The sequence below is a fragment of the Tympanuchus pallidicinctus genome, unplaced genomic scaffold (assembly GCF_026119805.1).
Source record: "Tympanuchus pallidicinctus isolate F22 unplaced genomic scaffold, pur_lepc_1.0 scaffold16, whole genome shotgun sequence".
NCBI lineage: Eukaryota > Metazoa > Chordata > Aves > Galliformes > Phasianidae > Tympanuchus > Tympanuchus pallidicinctus.
Genome location: NW_026294679.1, coordinates 18,492,122 through 18,512,504, shown reverse-complemented (window position 1 = coordinate 18,512,504; position 20,383 = coordinate 18,492,122). Strand labels below are relative to the sequence as shown.

Below are 20,383 nucleotides of genomic sequence, written 5' to 3'. Positions count from 1 at the left end.
CTAGCTTTGCATTCACGTGTGGCTGTGAATGGCACTGTTTCCTCTTGATGTGGTGGTCCTGGGTGACCACTTTAATTCACAGAGAATTAGATTTGAAGAGTGTATTTCACAGGCATACTAAAAAGAACAGTTAATTCTCTGCCATTGGCTTGAATATCTTTTAATTTTGTATCTATTATTTTCTTCTGTTATAAATAGAACTTGTGGTAACACTGCTGCGAAGTATTGCTTTCAGAGATATAAGCTGATACAAGTCCCCGTGGTGGGTTAGTATGTTGCAAGGTGCAATCCCCGCTGTCTTTCAAAGCAGCCTGGAGTGCTTGGGTAGCTGGAGAATGAGGACCAAGCTCTTAGCTCCTCAGCTTCCTCCGAGCTGTCCGCCTGGGCAGGTGCAGAACCCAGTTCTCTCTGTGTATTAAGAGCTTAGATTGAGGCAACGATGTTTTTGGGGTTTCTGTAGGATGTCAGATGACCTCTTCTGATACATAAAACTGAATAGACTCTGCCATCACTATTTTCAGAAGTGGGACTATAAATTTCTTAAATCATATTAGCTGCTAGTTCTGGCTGTGCATGTAGTGATCCATTTTGTTTGCAATGAGAAATTCCATAGAAAACTATGTGCTTCATCCTAATTTAAACATTGTGTTTAAGTTGCGTGATAGGGCTGGTCTAGACCAAAACAACAAAAGCTCTGATTGGAAGGTTGAAATGTCTTTTCACTTGAAACCCTGTCTGTATACCAAGACTGTGAGAATGGGAGCATATGGCCAGGAACAAATTAATGTCAATTAGTCTTTTTTTTTTACCGCTATTTTTTACTGATATTAACTAAGGGCCAGTTTATGAACGTTAACTGGAATAAGCTATTGGACAAAACTTCCTAGCTGGAAGAAATCAGAGCATGCCTTTCGCTGCAGGTGCAGAATGGCATGTGTAACAAGTCAGTCTGCAGAATCTGTTTTCTGAGTGGTGAAACATGTGCATCCACCATTCATCAGAGCAGAGCTGATGAAGTTGTAGTTTTGCCAAGGGAACCAGAACCGATTTGCATATGTTGTTCTGTGGCTGCTGCCTAACTTACTCTGTGTGCAGCAAATTCAAGCCATGAAGATTTTTAGGGAGGAATGAGTTACAGTATTTTGTTTGATAGAGTTGGTAATTTCTAAATGAACTAATGGATAGTCATAGGGCTCAGTCAAAGGAGTTGGTCCTTACTCTGTGATCCTACATCTGTATCTGAGGGAGAATAAGCTGCTAGTTAGTCCAGAAGTCAGACCTTAGAAATGCTTTTGAAAGTCTGAGAAGCATGGCTACTGATTGCTTTCCCATGGTTTTAAAAGGCAAATACAACATTGTCCTTTGTACTTGAAACTGTACTTCCTCCTTTAGCCTGCTTAGAGAGAACGCGGTAATTTCTCACCTTGTCTAAAAAGGCAAAAAGTTTTGGTGGTTAGTAGGTGAACCAAGAATAAGCTTCATAGAGTGTCAGACCAGAAGGGTCTGCAGAAAGTGCTTTTGATGGTGAGCCATGGCATTCTTGCTGGTGCCTCACTTTTCGGTGGCATAATTCGGTACACTTCTAGACAGAAGTCCTGAATTGCTGGACTTCTCTTCTGCTAGTGTTATTTTTGTCTTTTTCTCATCTTGAGAAGGAAGTAGAATGCCTGCTCGTTGTGTAGCACAGTGCATAAGCAACGCTTAAGCATCGTTCTTGTCTGAGCGCGTCTGCTTTGGAGGGGTGCGTGGGATAAAATTCAAACAGCCTTTCTGAAGGCTGGGCGTCAAAGGCCAACAGCTGCTGCCTAAGAGAAGTCTAGGTCATGCGGTTTGAGTTGCAGTTGCCTGTCCTGGGGACAAATGATGTTGAAATAACTTGTCATAAACAATTTTTTCTCGTTCACTTACTCTGATTCGGAACGCATAGCCGATCCTGATAAGAGTCATTCATGAGTGAAGAGTTTAACTGCCAGAGAAAGCAGCCTGTGTGAGCATTTTAGATCAGGAATGTGCCAACAGTGTGCTAACAATAAGAAACCTTTTCCAAGAGGGACCTGCTCTTGAGCTTCAGGAGCGAGCAGCGCCAGAGGTCTGCCGATGCTTGTTTGCTGAAGTGCCCGGATGGCTGGGTGGGATTGCTGGGATGGGAGCTAGGTGCTTAAACATGAATTAGTTGTTTAAATATCTTTATAGACATGTGTGCCTAAGCGCAAATAATCCATAGGTTGAGGGAGGGGAAGCTCTGTGATCTTTGAGGAATTCTGTCCTCATATTAAAATTGCCAGCCTGGAGTTGGCTTTCTGATAAGCTGCTTAAGGTATTCCTCCCCTGCTTTTTGATCTCCACACAGTACTTTGGGTTAGCGAGCATTTTGGGGCACTGTCTTGGTGCTGGTCTCTGCTGGCTTCCCTGAAATTTCAGTGAAGGTGCACAGGGATCATATGTTAAAAGAATGGGATGGGCTTTCCTTCTGGTCCTTAAAACAGTCTGGGCTCTTCATAAAAGACTAGATTTTGTTTTAATATTGTTTTCTCTAGCTGGGTGTGGATGGACAAGGAAGGCTGTCTGTAGGAGTCTCTAACGAAGCTTGGGTCTCTGTGTACGCTAGTTCATTTTTACCTCTGGTAGTATCTTAGGCTGAGGTCAGGCTTGTAGGTTTTTTTTTGTTTTGCAGTTGAATATAGTTATCTAAGCAGAGTAGCATCCCATGTTTTCTAATTCAAACACTGCGAAATATCTCTTGCTGAAAAGTATATTTGGAGAAGCATCTCTATCAGCACTTCTCAAAGCTCTCAGTGGCTGTGGTTTCCTCACTTGCTCTGCCAGGTTCTGACATTGCAAGAATCAATGCGACGAGAAATCAGAGCTGCTTTTTTGGAAAATTTTTATGAAAGTTCAAGTACGTAATTCCAAGCATTCAGTAATTGGGAAAGGAATTATAAAAATTACCATTATTTTACTGCCCTTCCTGAAAATCTCTCAATTTATTTGTTTGCATATGTATTTACTCAGGAGAGCTGTGCATTGCTTTCAAAGTTAGATGGCTAAGAAAGCTGCAGACTTCATGTGATCTAGCAGGTTCTCTTTAGATGCCTGTAAGCTTCTCTTTCATGTAGTCTTAACTTATGAATAGAAGAATTTATTTTAATGAGCACGTTCCTTCATTACCAAAGTGTTACGAGAAGTGTTACTAAATAAAACTTTTGCAAAGTTTTAACGATGTGATTGGCATTTCACTGACATTTAGAGCTCTGAGTAGTTCTTTGGTGGGTAAATCTTGCACTACAAATACTCTCTTCGCATGTATTATATTTTTGATATTTTTTTGATGACACAGCAGCAGCTATCCAGTCTGAAACAGTTTTCCAGCATACGCAATCTGTTTCAGAGAGCTTAATGTAAAATGCTGTGTTACCATAAAAACTGGTGTCCCTGAGTGTCAGGGAAGCTGGCCAGAGCTGCTGTGTAATCAACAGCATGTGTTAAAGTTATACCCTAATTATGGCAAACCATTTTGTGATCTTTATGGAAGAGGAGACTTCCTGTTTAACTACAGGGGAATCTGGTCTTCAGCCAGTTCACAAGATTTACCTCCATCTTGTCTTTCATACGACTCCAACTGAAAGAAAAAAATAGAATCCCTATGGAAAGGATCTGCTTTGGGGAAGGAAGGCTGAGTTCGAGTGTTGGTCCCTACTGTCTTGTTATATTTGATGTTCCAAATGCTTGTAACCACAGACAAGCACTCTGCAAAGCACACTTAAATATTGATGAAAGAATGTGTTATGATGCTCTGCATTTCTGTGAGCTGTCGGGAGGGGACACAATTGTAATGCCACACCAGAACATTATCTGACGAGTTGGGGGAGTTGTCCTTAAGCCAAAAAGAGTGAATCATCACATTCCTCTTAACCTCTCAGAAGTTAATAGTGTTGGCCTGAGTTGAACTAGTAGCTGGAAGGTAAGGGGTTGAGGTTCCTTCTTTTAATTGCAGTTTTGTTTCAGTTAATTGCAAAACTATTGCATTTTTAAGTCTGTGGAGAGCACACTTTAAAGCAGAAAAAAAAAAATAGCAACAGCAAAAACATCAACAAAACTTTTGTTCTTTCTCCTTTGCTTCCTCACAATATTTTTTTCAAAGGTCTTTGTTGAGATGCTTTCTGTTTGCTTTTTACCTTGATACTTAAAGAATAGGAAATGTGATAAAAGAGAACTTAAATCTTCCTGATTCTGAGATAATTTATACATGCTTTTTTTTTTTTTCAGATAAAATTATTGGGTTGTGTTGGCAAGTATAAAACCAGTAACTTACTTCAAGATTCAGGAATTGCACATTCTTTCTCTTGTACCGATTCAAGAATTGTAGGCCTTTTCTTCCCAGTACCAGAGAAGCTCTTATGACACCTAACTGAAATACCGTATCATTGAAAATGTAAAAGCCAGTGTTTCTGACATTGTGAGCCATTAGACTTGATAACTTTTTTATTGGGAATGAAATGCAGATTTCAGCAAGTTGAGCCAAGTGTTTGTACTTGAATAGATCTGTACTGCATAAATTCTGGCCTCAAGATTACCTGCATCACTTTCAATACTCTCTTCTTTGCCTCTGTAATGGCTGTATTGTGGTTGACTTCACCTCCTTCTGAATGCTTTTTTTTCCTAGGTCCTCCTCAGGACTCATCCTATATTCGTCCCTTGCGTTGTCATTTTTTCCACTTACTCTAGTTGTTGTTTGTTTGTTTGTCTTTTTTTTTTTTTTTTGTCTTCACCAAGAAAGCATCCTGTGTTACAGAAAAGCAATTTTTATTTGGGAAAATTGTTGCAAGAGATCCATCCTGATCTTATATTTTGCATGTGGTTAGTATGTATAGTAGAATGTTACAAAAGTGGCAGAAGGTGGAATAGGTTCTACATAATGCACGTGATTGGAGCTACTAGAAAAATGCAACCATATCTGCCAATTAATTAAAATGTAAATTAGGTAGCACTGCCTCTGTGTTTGCAGAATGTTCTTACAGTTAGATTTGTTTTAGAAGGCTCCAAAAAACTGTCCAGAAGATCATTCAGTTTGTGAAAGAAATGGCTTCCCAAACCATTGCTTTTAGAAATATATGACATTACAAAGACTGACCTTCCAGTCTTCTGAAACAAAGCTTTTGCAAGCTTCGTTCCTCATAGATTAGGTTTGCTGTAGATCTGTAAGAAGAAATCAGAATGAAACCTAAGGAGTTAAGTGTAATGTCTTTTTTTAATTATTATTTTTATTTTAATAGAGCTATCTGAAATTGAACCCAACGTCTTTCTTCGGCCTTTCCTGGAAGTGATCCGTTCTGAAGACACTACAGGTCCTATAACTGGATTGGCCCTCACCTCTGTGAATAAGTTCCTCTCATACGCACTGATAGGTATGTAACGTGGCTTCCTGGGGTTTACCAAAATGCCAGCCAGATGCATCTCCTTGCCATGTGCTTTTGGCCAGGATTTGTGTTTGCAGTCTTAATGAGGAAATGGGAGGAAGAGGAAAATTGGTGTTAATACTGGGGAAATATGCATCTGCAGTTTCCCATTATTATTCCTGCTGATCTTTCATGGCACTACAGTAATAAAGGCTGGAAAAAAAGCCATGGCTTCTGATCTGCCCTGACGCAGACCTGCTTACAGCACACTGCTGAGCTTTGGTATTTATCAAGTGCAATTCAGACTTTTAGATGCAATCTGAGTAAAAGGATCATGCTTGAGAAAACATCACCAGGGACTGTAATGTTACCATGCACATAAGCAGAGAAGAGTTTTAATTTTGTGGACTAACATTTCTGCTCTAGAGTGAGGATGTTTTTGCCCAGTCCAGGACCCTGTCCAATGGCATACCAGCACTCTTAAGTTGCTGTAAGCGTTGTGGCAAAGAGAGTCTTGCCATTACCTCAGTCAGACTTGAGTGTATGAGTTAGTGGTTCTTACGTATACTCTTTGTCCCAGTATGAAGTAAAATACAGTCACTTTATTTTTCCATGGTCTTTGGGATGTGTGCATCTTTCTTGATGTTTCTGAAAAGCTAATAACATGCATGTGTAGTCAGTTGCTGTGTCTCAGCTGGCTTGTAGCAACTCATTAACTTGCTTTCTCTTTGCCTTTAGTGTGTCATTCTGCTACGAGCCATGCTTGACTTTTCTCTGTAAATTCTGTTAGTACCTTCTGGTCGTACCTGTGTGAATTACAGAATTTGCAATCTATAATGGTTGTTGATGCATAGTCTCAAATCTCTTACCACTTCCTCCTGCCCCTCAAGTCCAGTTCTCTTGGTTCTTTTGTTCCCTTATGTTTTAAGAACACGTTTGAATTTTTTTCCTCTCCTCTTTTAAGTATTTTGTTCTCTGTAATAAGTATGAGGAAAGGTGGATCTTGCAGGAATTTATTAACTAGATTTAGTGGCATCAAGGCTTGAGTTAGTCGGCCATGTTGGGTATAATTAAGTGGCAAGAAATGACCAAAATGATGAGGTATTGATGTCACTTTGTAGAACAATAAAGGAATCTTAGTAAATAAGCCTGTGAAATACATCTTTCTGAAGGCCTAAGCAGTAATGTAAATATTTTAGATTGGATGTGATCTGGATGGTGTTGGGACATCAGGTTGATATCACATGTCAAATGACAAATGTCTGCATGCTCAGCTGGTTACACATACTTGACTTGAGGCAGAAACAGGAAAGAGTGGTTAAGAATCTGTATCTTTTGAATACTTGTTATTTTGAGTATTTATTAGGTTACTCTGGGAAGAGTGTGTCTCTGTAGCAGTGCATGAGCTGTAGTAGACAATAGGAAAGACCTTCTGCCTGGCTTTTGTTGTGGCACTGGGCTTGTGAATGAAGACCTTGGTTCCTGCTTTAGGTGTCATTCACAGTGTCCTTGTCCTTTGTGCTGTTCCAGATACCAGTGAGGCTGGGATTAGTGGTACTGCCTGAACATCTGGCTAGGGTTGTGTTGTTAAATTAATGCTTTTTGGTCTTACGTTTCTCTTTGTAACATAAGACTAAAAGTAGTCTAAAGATTGTCTAAAGCCCAAACACAGCTTAGAGCTGTCCTTAATGTATGCACCTGTTTTGAACTGTACTGAATAAGGAAGAAACAACTCCAGCACAACTACAGTCAGGAAAATTCAGTGTAGCTGATATTTATGATGCTTTCTGATGCTGAATAATTGATTGGTGAAAACAGAACTATTTCCTAGAGTGTCATTAGCTGTGTCTGTTTTGAGTGGATGGCTTTTGCTCCACATAGTGAGCCTAAAAGCAGTTGGCAGTGAAAAGGCCAAACTCCTTTGATAGGTTATCTTTGTTTAAAGCTTCTTTCTTTTCCCGTTTCCAAAACATTTCATGGCTAATCCGTGTGCTGTTTCACTGTTTTTCTTATTGTGTCACATGTCACCAGATGGTTATCTGTCCGCTTTCCAGGCCAGTATTGCTGAGAAGCATGTTTTAAAAATAGTTAAAAGTAAGAATAATTATGGAGTAGCCTTCTAGGTTTTGCATGTCTGTTAGTCTGAAATGCAAAGATCTATTCTGAATTTGTTGAATGCAACAATTTACTGGTGGTATAGCATGCAGTCAGCAGTTGAGTTAGATTGAATGACTTTATAGTAACTATGCATGTGTTTCAAAAGGAACAGCTAGCATTACTGAGGTCAGCCTCTACTCTGTAGTAAGTACTGCTGTTTTACATTACTGATGTCTTACATTCAATAAATGGTATAGAAGCTTTTAAATCACAAGAAAACTTTTTGACAATACAGTACAGTATTGATTGAATCCCTTGGATTAGTTATTTCCTTACTCAGCAGTTCTGTGCTGCAGATAGTGACCAGCCTTTTTGATGAGCTCAAATATGACCTGTAGGAAGACTAGTGGCTGAATTTCAGAATTTTATTTGTTGTATTTTCTACAGAAAAGGTTTGTACTTGTGTTGTTATTATTAGTGTGTCCACAGCAGCTTTTGGCTCCATTTCTAAAGTTAACTTTCCCTGACATACCTGAGGACTATAGATCTGAGGGCGAGTAGCTGTTGCTTGGATTCCAGCAATAGGACTTGCTGCTTGGGGAGCTTGAAGTTTGTTCTCCCCTCTGCCTTCTCTGTCTCCTCAGTGATTAGTTTCAGTTACATTAAAGGTCTTGCTGAGCACATATCTGGATTTCCCTGATGTTAACCGTCAGAGCCTGAATTTTCTGCTTTTTGTTTTCCCTACTTGTGGAAGTATACCCCATATGAAATCTAAGTCTATATGGGGTCTTTTGCATTGTAGTTTTCAAATGGGTGTCTTACTTCGCATAAACTTCTTGTATTATTGATTCTGAGCACACCTTAATGCATCTTTTCGTTCTGTTTTCTCATCAGGGAACAAAGAAGCATGTTGAGCTTTTCTCTGTCTTGTTTCTGCAAAGTGGAAGTATCTGTGCTTTTAATTGAACTCAAGAGGCTTTATAAATTGACCTGAATTTGTAGAGCTGTTCCAGGGAACCAGGAATGAAGTAGTCAGGCATGATGTGTTTTGGGGGAGAAGTGTGTTTACTGGTATTGAACACAGGGGCTAGAACAGCAAAGTCATAGGTCTGTTAAAAAAAAGCATACATACAACTTGCTTGCATTGCCTTTACACACAGGCTATATATCCATAACATATTAGAAATATATCCCTACACCTAGGGGAACTCACACCCACTGGAAGAGTTTACAATGAAGTGATTCTGCATGTTCTGCCTATGGAAGCTTTTCTTGATGCACATCTTTTTTTTTTTCCTTCTAATGCTTGCTCAACTTCTTGCCACTGTAGTGCTGAGGTTTTTTAACAGTGATGATGCTATTGTAAGTGCTGGGATTGAAATGCCACTGATTTCTGCCTCATTTAATTGATGAAGCAGGTAAAAATGGCCAGTGGTCTTAGAACAACCCCTCTTGTAAGTCACTGAGGCTTGACTAGGTAGCGAATCAGGAGACAAACATTCTGAACTATGCGAAATCTGTGTGCATACGCAGAGGTTTGTCAACAGTAGGCAAGCTCTGTTCTCAGTAAGGGTGTATAAGAGATAGGAAAGAAGCAGTGTTCTTCCTGTGCAGACTGAATTCTTAGGTATGCAGGTGGGACTTCAGTTCTGTGTGACTACGAGAAGTTTCTCATCCTGCACCCCTTCAGAACCCATAGAGGTTCCCCGGTAGAGGCTGCTCTCTTTAGATCACAATAAGAGCAGTTTTCTATAATGCGTAGCGTTTAGCCTGTGACTGTGAATGTAACTGGAGTCAAAGAGGGAGTCTGCAAAGTGTACAAGGTCTCACTTGGTTCCTCTGTCTGCTTCATTCTTGCTGGAATTCAAGAAGCCCCATTGCCAATTAATGAGGTATTAAGTAGTGTTTAGGTTGTCGTCTTTTTTTTCTAACAACTGTTTAAGTAGGAAGGTAACAAGATTCTTGCCCAGTGCCGTATTGTTTAAGTGAAAATGAAATCAAAGCTGGAGGCGACTTTTCTGAAGCCACTGTTATGTGGCACAAGATACGGTTACTAGCAACAATCTTGTTCTAAACATTCTCTCAACTGCACCATTGTTTGTAGCTACAAAAGACTGAAATAGAGAGAAAGAGCTGTGATGAATGATGGAAGCGGGAGGCCTGCAACTCTGATATCTAAACTGTGATCGTGTCTGTTGTTTTCTCTGGGGAAAACCACTGGTCCATTCCTTCCCCAACTTTTGTTCCTTAGGAGGGATGTAGAACAAGAGACAATTTTTCCTTCTCAATTTAGTGGAACCTGTTTGGTATTTTCTCCTCATGGGGGTAAATTTGAGGTTCCCTGTGTTAAAATCTGTTTTCTCTTCATTCCCAAGGAAGAACTGAATGTACTGAACAGCAGATTGTGTTGCATTGTAGGGAATGGGAGGTAATTGTAGCAGTTAATGTCTAAAAAATGTGGAGCCAGAAACAAACTAAATTGTAATTCTCTTCTTTGTTAGATTATATGTTTTTGCAATTGTAAAAACATTTGCAAATGTTAGGCTGAGTGTTTCTTCAAATCTTAAGTAGGTTCTTGATAAAGTCTTGCTGAAATCTCCCATTAAAAAGTTTTTCTTTTAGTAGGGGGTGAATTTTCTCTTGAATGGGTAACTCACTCTGAGTTATGCAAATTCAGGAACGGGATGAGAGCAAAGTATCTCTGTGTAGATGTCTCCCCACAGAGGTGGTAGGCTGTAGGCGGCTTTTCCCTGTCTTACATTTTTTTTCTGTTACTCAGATCCCAGCCATGAAGGCACCGCTGAGGGAATGGAGAACATGGCAGATGCTGTCACTCATGCCCGATTTGTGGGTACAGATCATGCCAGTGATGAGGTTGTCTTGATGAAGATCCTACAGGTAAGTGCAGAGAAAAGGTAATTACCATAATGGCTGCTGCCTGTTGTGGGGCATATCCTGTTACACGGAGATGAGGAGGAGGCAGCGGTGTTTTGACTCTATTTGAGCTTAGCAACAGACTTTATTTTTAAACAGATGGGTCATATACCTGCGGTAAAAGCTTTTGCAAATGAAAATGATTAAATGAAACGATGTTAAATCAAGCACTCTGTGGCGTGCGGTGGCGTTAATAATCCTACCTTGTGGATGGCCCGTGTTTGTGAGGGATAAATTAAACATATGGAGCTCAGAAACTTAATTTTGAGAAAAATTATTCTTAAAGGCTGAGTGTTTTGGACTACTTACTTATTGATAGATAGCTAGTTGCTGAATTTAAACTTTAGGTAACATGCAGCATGTTAGGTCTCTAATTTCAGAGTTGAATTGGGAGATCGTTCTTGTCTCCTAATCTGTTTGTGTCTTGAGGACAGCAGTCAGTTGGAAATGACTGCTGAAACCCTTGGGTTTTCTGCTTATAATTCCATGAGTCCTTGAGGAAGCCAGCCTTCCTTCTAGGAAATGCATACAAGAGTCACTGGTACCATCTGACGTACATGCTCGGTACTTTGCAGGTTTTGAGAACCTTGCTGCTCACTCCTGTGGGAGCCCACCTCACCAATGAATCCGTGTGTGAGATCATGCAGTCTTGTTTCCGCATATGCTTTGAAATGAGACTCAGTGGTAAGTTTCTGTGTATTTTCACTGCAATTACTCCAAAGCAATGATCTGTTTCAGTATTGGTTAACTACTTGTATTATGGAACACGCAGCCCTGGAAAGCTGCTGAGCTTTATATTAGCGTGTCTTTCTACAGCTTCATGGAAAATTTGTTAGGAGTTCACTGTGTAACTTTGGACTCGTTTTTTTCTCAGCTTTGTGGCGCCACCTCGTGATTATATTCCCATTTGCAGTAATGCAGTTTTGGAGCTGGTTTTAATAAATTTGCCGTAATCTCTGTAAACAAGGCTCGGAGGGGAGTCTGCTTGAAGAAGCCTCTTGATAATATCACACTGAGTAATGACACCTGTGTTATTTGTTTTTGTCTTCGCAGAGTTATTGAGAAAATCTGCAGAGCACACTCTGGTCGACATGGTGCAGCTGCTCTTCACAAGGTAAACCTGCTTGTGTTTGCCTCAGCATTGCCAAGATGGCCCTCTAAGGACAGAAAGATTCCACACTTCCACTTAAGAACCCTCAGAAAAATCATCCCAAATGGTCATTATTTAGAGGTGGAAGGGGATGAAAGATTTGGCAGTTTTCTCTTGGGCTGACCCTGTCAGACTTGAGGGAGACTGAGGTAGGGAAGGTTGCACAGCTTAAGGTGTCCTTTGAGGAGAGATGGACAGCTAAGTAATGAAGAGCTTTAGAATAGGAAACCAGTTCTTTGAGGACATAGAAATGTGGAAGAAAAAAAAAAAAAAAAGAAAATGCTCTAAAAAATACAGTTCTCTTCAGGAGAGAGAATATTCTCCAGGAGAAAGAATGGATATTGTCGTGTTGGATAGTCGCAGGTTGAGTTTCAAGTTTGGAGTTTTGACCTTGTGCATCAAAGAGAATTTTATACTCTTGAGATCATGTGTCTTTTGGACAAATGTTCTGCCATTTTCAGCAGCTTTCAGGTAATTATTGAGATTACTTCTTCTAAATTCAAGAAAGTTATTTAACTTAAAAACTATTTATCCAATCTTATGAAGTAATCAGTCTTTCTCTGGGTATTCCAAAATTGCAACATGCAGATATAGGAATAGTCAGAGTAGGAAAAGATTACAGTCAGACTGTTTCTGAAACACAGGTCTCATAGCAGTTGTTTTTTTTCCGTTGCCACACTCAGTTTCAGTAAGTTCTAAAGTTTTGTTTCCTTTCTGCACTCTGTGAAATGCACAGGACAGAATCAAGTCAGAATCAAATGTTATCAAACAGGAGAGAGCACACTTTTTCTCCAAATGCTTATGTGAAATTGATATGCTTTCCATTACTTAATGTGTAAAAACTCTGTTCTTTGTGATGAGGCCTATGGATATCAGGAGATACAAGCAAGACAAAGACAGTGCCTAAAGGGATGATTTGGATACCTGTTTACTTTTTAAGTACTGCCATCTTCTTTTTCACAGAGAAACAGCCAAATAGCATGTGAGGCACCTCTCATTTACACCTGCTTTTCCCCTCAGAAATTTTTTTGGCAGGAAAAGAAATCAAGGGGACTCTTTTTTTGTGGAGAAAACCTAATTTTACTCTTTTGTTAACTGCAGTGTGACTAGAAGGACCACTGTTTTTTTTTTCCTTCTCCTTTCTTAAGCCCCAAACTGATGTATTTTGTCTTTTTTTTTTTTTTTTTTGTCTTTTAGGTTGCCTCAGTTTAAAGAAGAGCCTAAAAGCTACATGGGAACTAACATGAAGAAGGTAAGGCTAACTGTTGTGCTTGCTGTTCAGCTCTTTCTTGTCTGGGGCTTGTGCTCATCTCTGTATTACTTATTTTCATCTATGTATTTCTTCATTCTCTTAAGTCCATAGTTCACTGAAAGAGCATGTTAAACTACATTCATTTAAGTCTGTAGGATTATGTCCCCATAGTCCAGTTGTGGATCCTATTAAGTACACTGCTGCCTCAGTAGTCATTTGGGTTTGTGGGAACAATCATAGCTGCTATGAGCTAGAAAACCCAATGAGTCTTGGAACTTGATGCCTGTGTCTTCTGATAATTTGCTTCTGCTCTCTCTCCAGCTTCTTACTCATCTTTTCTTGTTCACTACAGGAATAATACTGAGCTCTCAAAATGTAATTGCCCAGAAAGTAAAAAGGGATTTTTTGAGGCAGTTTTTTGAGGCTGGTGAAACAGCATGAAAGAAGCATGAAATCGAACTATTGAGGAAAAAGCCTTGGTAGCTTCTAGAAGGGGCAGCATTCTGTAGCGGAAACCTTAGTTCAGGTGGATAATGCCATCTCAGTTAGCAGGCAAATCAAAGTAGACTGCTCTTTTCTTCTTTTTTCCCCCCCTTTCCTTAAGTCAACAGTTTTTTGAAGTTAAATATCAGGGTTTGTTCATCAGCACTATTTCCTTCCATCCAGTACGTTTTTAGCAGCTGGGTTCAGTATAACAGGTACTGTAAATGTGGCCTCACATGCTTATAAGTCTAGCAAGTTCTTATGTGAAGGGAGGTCCAATTAAGGAATTCCATGTATACTTGTATACATGTATATTCTTTCTACTCCATATAAGAAATGTCAATAAATATACAGGATTGTACTGTTAAAAGTAATTGGGCAGAAAAAAAATGCTAGAGAAGAAAAAGTCTCTTTAAACTTTGCTTAATTATACTGTTCGTAGCATTATAACTTTTTTTTTTCCAAATGACTTGATGAAAGTATCTGTGTTTTGTAAATATACATTTCAGAGCCAGTATAAGTGTGTTTTGAGAGTCTGAATACTTACTTTTAGTAATCCAAAACAAGTTTGGTGCTTTAGTTCCTGTGTAGTAATTTAATGAGAACATGATTGTTTCCTTTGCTGTGGAAGAAAAGTGACTAGATGTGTGCTGGTGGTAGATTAGCCTAAGGGAAACTAAAGGGGATCAGTTTAATTTACTGCAGGTACAGAATTTGTCATGGTCTGTGTGCAGAAGAGGTCTAATGTGAATGTTAAATTTGGGAAGGCTTCCGTTATCAAGTGATGGCTGCTCCAAGCTCAGTGATTCTCTGCCTTGTGTCTGATCTGTGCAGTTACCTTGTACTGTGTATTTGCTCTGCATGGTGGGAGTCTTCCCTGCAGCCTAGCACTCTGCCACGTTATTTGTCTCTTTGAGTTTATTTTTCCTTGTTTAAACCATGCATTTGCCTATTTTTCACAGATCTCTTCATGTCTCCTCAACAAACTGGAACTAAGTAGTGGGGAACAGCCCAAAGCCCTGAACCAATTAGAGAGGGTATTACTCTTTAAGAACCTGAAGGTCTCTCCCTCCCTTCTCCCTTCTTACCTTACTCCCTTCTTCTTTCTCTTGTAAACACCATGTGAGAGATTCTCCTGTTATGTGTAGCAACTCTTCCTTCACTCATTTGTCACAGCATGGCTTTTGGGGAGAATGCATGCAGTGGTTGCTTTGCAGTGTTGTGGCTGCAGCTTGGGAGGAAAAGACCCTGGTGAGTGGTATCTAAGGCACGGTTGTGGCATCTTCTGAAGGAAAGGAGTAGGGTGGAATGGACAAGGTTTGGTTTTTCTCTGATGGTGAAAAACTGAAGAAAAGAAATATTTTTAGATAGCAATCTACATTTAAGCTTGAATGTTTTGTCTTAGCTGTTGATCGTTGATGTAACAGAACGCCGACTTAACATGTCTTAGGCAGTTCTACTCAAAGTGAATCTCTGTGCTCTTTTACTTGACAAAAAGCCATAGATCCCAACTCTTTGAAGGGTTTTTTGGTTTTGATTTTTTAAGGAACCTGCTGTACTTTTTCCATAATTTTGGTCTTGTTTTTTACTGAAGTTATTGCTGTTCAAACACAGCATAAGCATTTGCTAAGGGGGAGTGAGCAGGGCCAAAGTGAACTATGAAACATTTTAAGCTCTGCCAGTTCCCCTCTGAAATTTCTAAAGAAATACTGTAGGCATGCTGATTGCTTTTGTGCTGGTCACAGAAGCCCTGGAAAACTATCTTAGAAGGGACTTTCTCAGTTTTCTATACTGGTTCGTAAACTTAATGTAGCTTTATTTCTTGTCTGCTTTTAATACTATTTGGACCATAAGGAGCTGGATTGAAGATTTAGAGAGGTCTTTGCTATTTAGTTGTCCTATATCTATAGTCCAAGGTTATTTGGAAAGACAGTGGCTGGAGACTTGTGGATTTATGCAGTTACACAGAAGATGAGAAACATTTCCCTTTGTGGTAGGAAGGTATTGTAGCTAAACACTGGATTTTGAGGTGTGAGTCAGGATGAACAGATCTGGGGAGTGGATTTTGTTCATAGTTGCCAAAGATAAACGTGATTAATGGTTGCTGTACGGGCAGGTAGGTGAGATGATGACTGCATTGGTGTTCTCAGGACTTGGATCATGGACTGCGTTCTCTCTGCATGCTTTCATGTCTTGAACGCTACTTGGTGTGCTGACCAGTTCCATGCTGCATCTAGAATGAGCTCATGTTTTAGTATAATCACTTTAGTTACTAATCATTGGCCCCTGCCCTTTTCTCTTGAGGCTTACAGTATGTTATGGAAAAACAAACGAGTGCAGGTAAGGTGGCTTGTAGAAAAATAGAATCTCATGGACCCTTAAAAGAACCTTGTAGTACTACATTTTGACTTCCTTCACCTTGAGATAGAGTATTGCTGTAAAAACCTCATCTGCCGGGGAAAACATTAGGAGTCCTGTGTCTTGTATTTTTTTTTCTTCTAGCATTTTGTGTACATATTTCTTTATGCAAAGATAACTAAGATGAATGTAATGGAATCTGTAGTGAATCCCAAGATGAATGAACAGTAACTTAGAGCTTGTATTCTGCTTTGATTTCTAAGGAATACATTTTAAATACAGATTTAGAGTGGATATATTGTGGGAGTACAAGCTTAATCAGTGTCCTTCACATTAGTTTAAAAAAAAAAAAAAGCAACTATCGTATGACTGAGCGTTAGAAAGGAGGAGGGTTTTGGATGATGTTTAAGATCCGGATTTTTTTTAATGATCTATTAAATGCCATTGCCTGTAACCTTTAGTCAAGAAGGAAATCTTAGGTTTATAATCTCAGCCTGTTAACATGCATCTAAGCTTTCTAGCAAAATCAGGAAATGCTTTACCTTCAATACCAAAGCAAGCATTAGAAAAGTGTTCCTTTGGTCAAGGGGAAACTGGAGAATATAAATATAAGCAGCAAGATATTGATCGTTTTAATTCAATACAAAATACAGAGTGGAAGATGGTGTTACTTCTGTTTTTTGATACATGTACTGTTTTAGCATCTGCAAACTTAGAGTTTGTTAAAGCAAAATGTAGTCAATTCACATCAGCAAAACATTTCTGTTGAAGTGGTGCTTCTGCAATTTTTTTTTACGCTATCCAGTTGTCACTGTAGTTTTGCTGTCTTATCTTTGTGGCATAGCAAAAGAGAGGGGCCAAGGAAGGATACTGGGAGTAGCCCTAAGTAATCCTGATAGTTAATCTTCAGAAAACCTATTTGTGTAGGATGTAGAATACCGAATGGTGTAGATAAAAAAGACCTACTTGGTAATCTCACTTGTCCATAAGTACATAAATGTAAATACTTTACTGAATGCTTTAAAATTTAATTGAAAGTTTGGGATGGGGAAAAAAAGCAGCGATTTTACTTCCCTGGCTAAATGGTTTGATGTCCATGTGAGGCTGCTGCGACTTCATCTCCAAAGATGCATAGCTTCATCAAAATGATAGGCAATGGACATATGCCCTTTATAAACCTCAAATGGAAAAAATCTCGGAGTTAGTGCAATGCATATGACACTCAGTATAAATGTGTATTGCATGCACCTTTTCAAAAGGGCTAATGTTGGTCTGAGTTGCTATGTGCTCTTGTGCGAAAGGGGAGATTGGCAGCAGTGTTCAGATTGTCAGCACAGACCTTCTGGTAGGATGTTTGAAAAGTTGTTTCTCAGGAGCATGGCTGATGCTAAAAGGTATGGTACAAGCATGCTTAGCCCCAAACAATATCTTCATGCCGTTTTGCTGGATCAATTTCTTTTGTGTTTTATTGTTATTTATTAACATGTAACTTTCTACCTGACAGCAGGATCATAAAATCATAGAATGACCTGGGTTGAAAAGGACCTCTAAGTTCATCTAGTTTCAACCCCCCCTGCATGGGCAGCATTGCCAACCGCTAGACCAGAGCCACATCCGGCCTGGCCTTGAATGCCTCCAGGGATGGGGCATCCACAACCTCCTTGGGCAACCTGTTCCAGTGTGCCACCGCCCTCTGTGTGAAAAAAGTTCCTCCTAAAATCTAAACTAAATTTCCCATCTTAGTTTAAAACCATCCCCCCCTTGTCCTATCACTATCCACCCTCGTAAACAGGATGTAGTAGTTAAAAGTGGTTAATTAGTTAAAAGCAATTCTGTTGTTTTGTAATTATGTGAAACAGGTGTTTTAACAGTTTAACATCAAATTATTCCCTATTTTCCTTCACACTCGAAGCAGTTTGGTGAAATAGACTATAGAAGTCTTCTGATTCCCTTTTATCAGCTACTAAAGAGGGAGGAAATTAAATATGGCAATTTCTAGAATAATTAGTTGATCAAATAAAACTATCTTGTCTAATTAGCAGCCTTTAATGAATAAAGCTATTGATAATATTTAAATCTTGGGGAGATTTTAATATTGAAAGTGAAACTAATAGACTTGAAATAGTAGAAACAGGCTAGAATTAATGATAACAACTATTGTATATAGCGCTTTGAGCTTGTGAATAGGAAAGATGAGATAGCAGACAATTTTTGCATTGAAGGATTGTGACGTATAAGACTTACATTCACTAATCTACACAATTTTAGTTTTGGCTGTGTGCTTGCTATGTAAGTGTTAGAAGTTTAGAGGGATATTCTTGCTACAAAATGTGGAAGAAAGTCAAAGTAGTTCTGAATCTACTGTTAATAAGCTGAAAGAAACTGTAGCATAGCTGAAACTTAGGGATTAGTTGTCAAACAAATAGAATTTGTGGTGCAAAGAAGTTACACAAATGGTATACTACACTGGGACATAACATTTTCACAAGCTTGTTTGAATGAGAATAATTATAGACTACGTACACAGAAAAGTCAAGGTGGAAAAAGGGAAGAGAGGGAAAAACAGTGTCAGAATCTAGAAGGTATATTGACATTTAAGAGTAGTAGTGGTTGAAAAGAAAGAGATTTCAGAAAAAAGGATTAGACTAAGGGACGCACCTGTCTTCTAGATAATAAAAATTTGATTCTAAGGATATAAGAAATAAGGAATGTTGTAGTCTAAAATAGAATCTGAAATAATTTTTTGGAGAGGAATACCATGTAGGGACTGCTACTGGGACTTACAGAATGGTTCCCACTATATGCAAGGAACCTGTTCATTGTTTAAATTTTCACCACCAAATTGAGATCATCAGAAAAGTTGACTTTTAACCCAAACCCAAGAGTAAGAAGCAGGTATTCCTGCACTCAGACAAAACTGTTTTAGAAGAGAGCTATTTCCAAACGTGCTATTGCCACTGTCAGAGAAACTGAATATTGTAGTGTTGTTAGGAAGTTTTGGAACATCTATGCATGCCTGCAGTAACTCTCACAGTCTGCAACAAGTGTCACAGTCTACATTGCTCTTACTGTGGTTTGTGCAATATTTGTGTAAGGACTAGTAGTGGCAACCTGGGTGACAAAAAAGCTGTGAGTTAAGTTGGATTTAGAACTGAAGAGGAGTAATGATGGAAGGAGGTGAAATCAGAGCATGGTTTATTTCTAAACCATTAGAATGGTATTTGTAGTGTATCATGCACCAGGAGTGAATGAAATGTTACATAAACACTTTGTAATAGTAAAAGAGGTTGCTGGAAGAAGGAGAACATGAAATTACTCAAAGATAAAGGGTAAATTGAGACAAAAAAGTGCTAGTAGAGTAGCTACAGTAAATTCTATGTTTCAGACAGAGTGTTGCATAATAGTGGGGAATCGGGCTGGTTTGCATGATTTTGTGCTGATTAATTTGTGTGGTATGTTTGACTGCTGTTGTCTGACTTTGAGAGTTCTGAGACAGCTTTGAGGTTGACTTGTATAGTTCAGTGTTCTGTCTTGATTTTGCTCCACTGATATTTTTAACGGTTTATGGTTTTCAGTTGAAAATGAGAGCTGGAGGAATGAGTGAGTCATCAAAATGGAAAAAGCAGAAGAGATCACCAAGGCCCCCTCGACATGTAACTAAGGTCTCTCCTGCAACAGAACAACCACCAGCCAACACTAGTAATGTCACAGGTAGGTTGAAATCTATTTCCAGAGACCAAACAGCATCTGTTTCAGAGCTATCTTGGAATGTCTTCGTTTAATTTCTCTTAACAAGTTTATCTGCATTATACTTTTTTAAATTTTAGTTTTTGATGTCTGTAGCAATAAATATGTTGTAGCTCTTCAGGTCCAGGAGAAAAAGTTTGAAGGAAATAGAATATGTATTGATGACAGAAAGCACGGCCCCATTGCTAATATGACAGCATTTCTCTGCCTTCAGTGTGCCTCATAGTAGTTTATATGGAAAGGAAAGGAAACCTTAAAAGGAGGCTGAGGTTATATGAAACTGTTTGGTATGGAGGAGATGGAGGGTGCCTCAGGTATGTGAGGAAATTGAGAACAAAAACTTTGGAAAGAGGCGAGCTATGGGAGATGAATCCGGGGAGAAAAGAGTGCTAAAAAGACTGTATGATGCAGTCATCTGCAATAGGAGATTGTTGATCTGAGTGGCATATTTTTTCATGTACTACTGAAGGATGTACTCAACGTTGTATCAAAGAGGGTGGGGGTGATGGCAATGGAAGAAGAGCAAAGGTTGACCAGGGGAGAGATAAAGGTGGAACTAGGGACTGTGCAGAGACCTACGTATCTAGAACAGGTGAGTGAACATATTTCTCACTACAAGTGTAAAGATTGAAAGTGCACCCGTAATCCATGACATTTAGTAAAAGTCATGGGGCTACACGCATTGAGACAGGGAAATACGGAGGACACTTAAAACTGTTACAGGAAGAATAGAGGCTCTATGATATAGCAAAAAGACATGAAGAGTTATGTAGAGGAAAAAAAAAAAAGGTAGAGCAGTACATGAAATGAGTTTGTGCAAGAAATTGTTCAGTATACATATTAATCCTTTGGCGTGTGCTTCAATTCAGCCTGCTGAAGTGATGCAGTCTGTGAGAAGTGCTGTGAGCTTGAGAACATAATGCTGGGGGACTTCTATATCTTATTATTGTGTAATAGACTAAATAG

At 39.2% G+C, this 20,383-nt stretch overlaps 1 protein-coding gene across 2 annotated transcripts in view; it reads left to right on the top strand.

Annotated features, from left to right (window-relative positions):
* The window catches only part of GBF1 (golgi brefeldin A resistant guanine nucleotide exchange factor 1), a 97,725-nt gene that overhangs the window by 48,504 nt on the left and 28,838 nt on the right, over positions 1-20,383 (top strand). For both annotated transcript variants that reach the window (XM_052678090.1, XM_052678089.1), the window contains exons 4-9: positions 5,274-5,405; positions 10,273-10,391; positions 11,003-11,111; positions 11,481-11,541; positions 12,775-12,829; positions 19,246-19,381. In XM_052678090.1, coding sequence (XP_052534050.1) covers positions 5,274-5,405; positions 10,273-10,391; positions 11,003-11,111; positions 11,481-11,541; positions 12,775-12,829; positions 19,246-19,381 — 612 coding nt within the window. The remainder of the gene's footprint in view (positions 1-5,273; positions 5,406-10,272; positions 10,392-11,002; positions 11,112-11,480; positions 11,542-12,774; positions 12,830-19,245; positions 19,382-20,383) is intronic.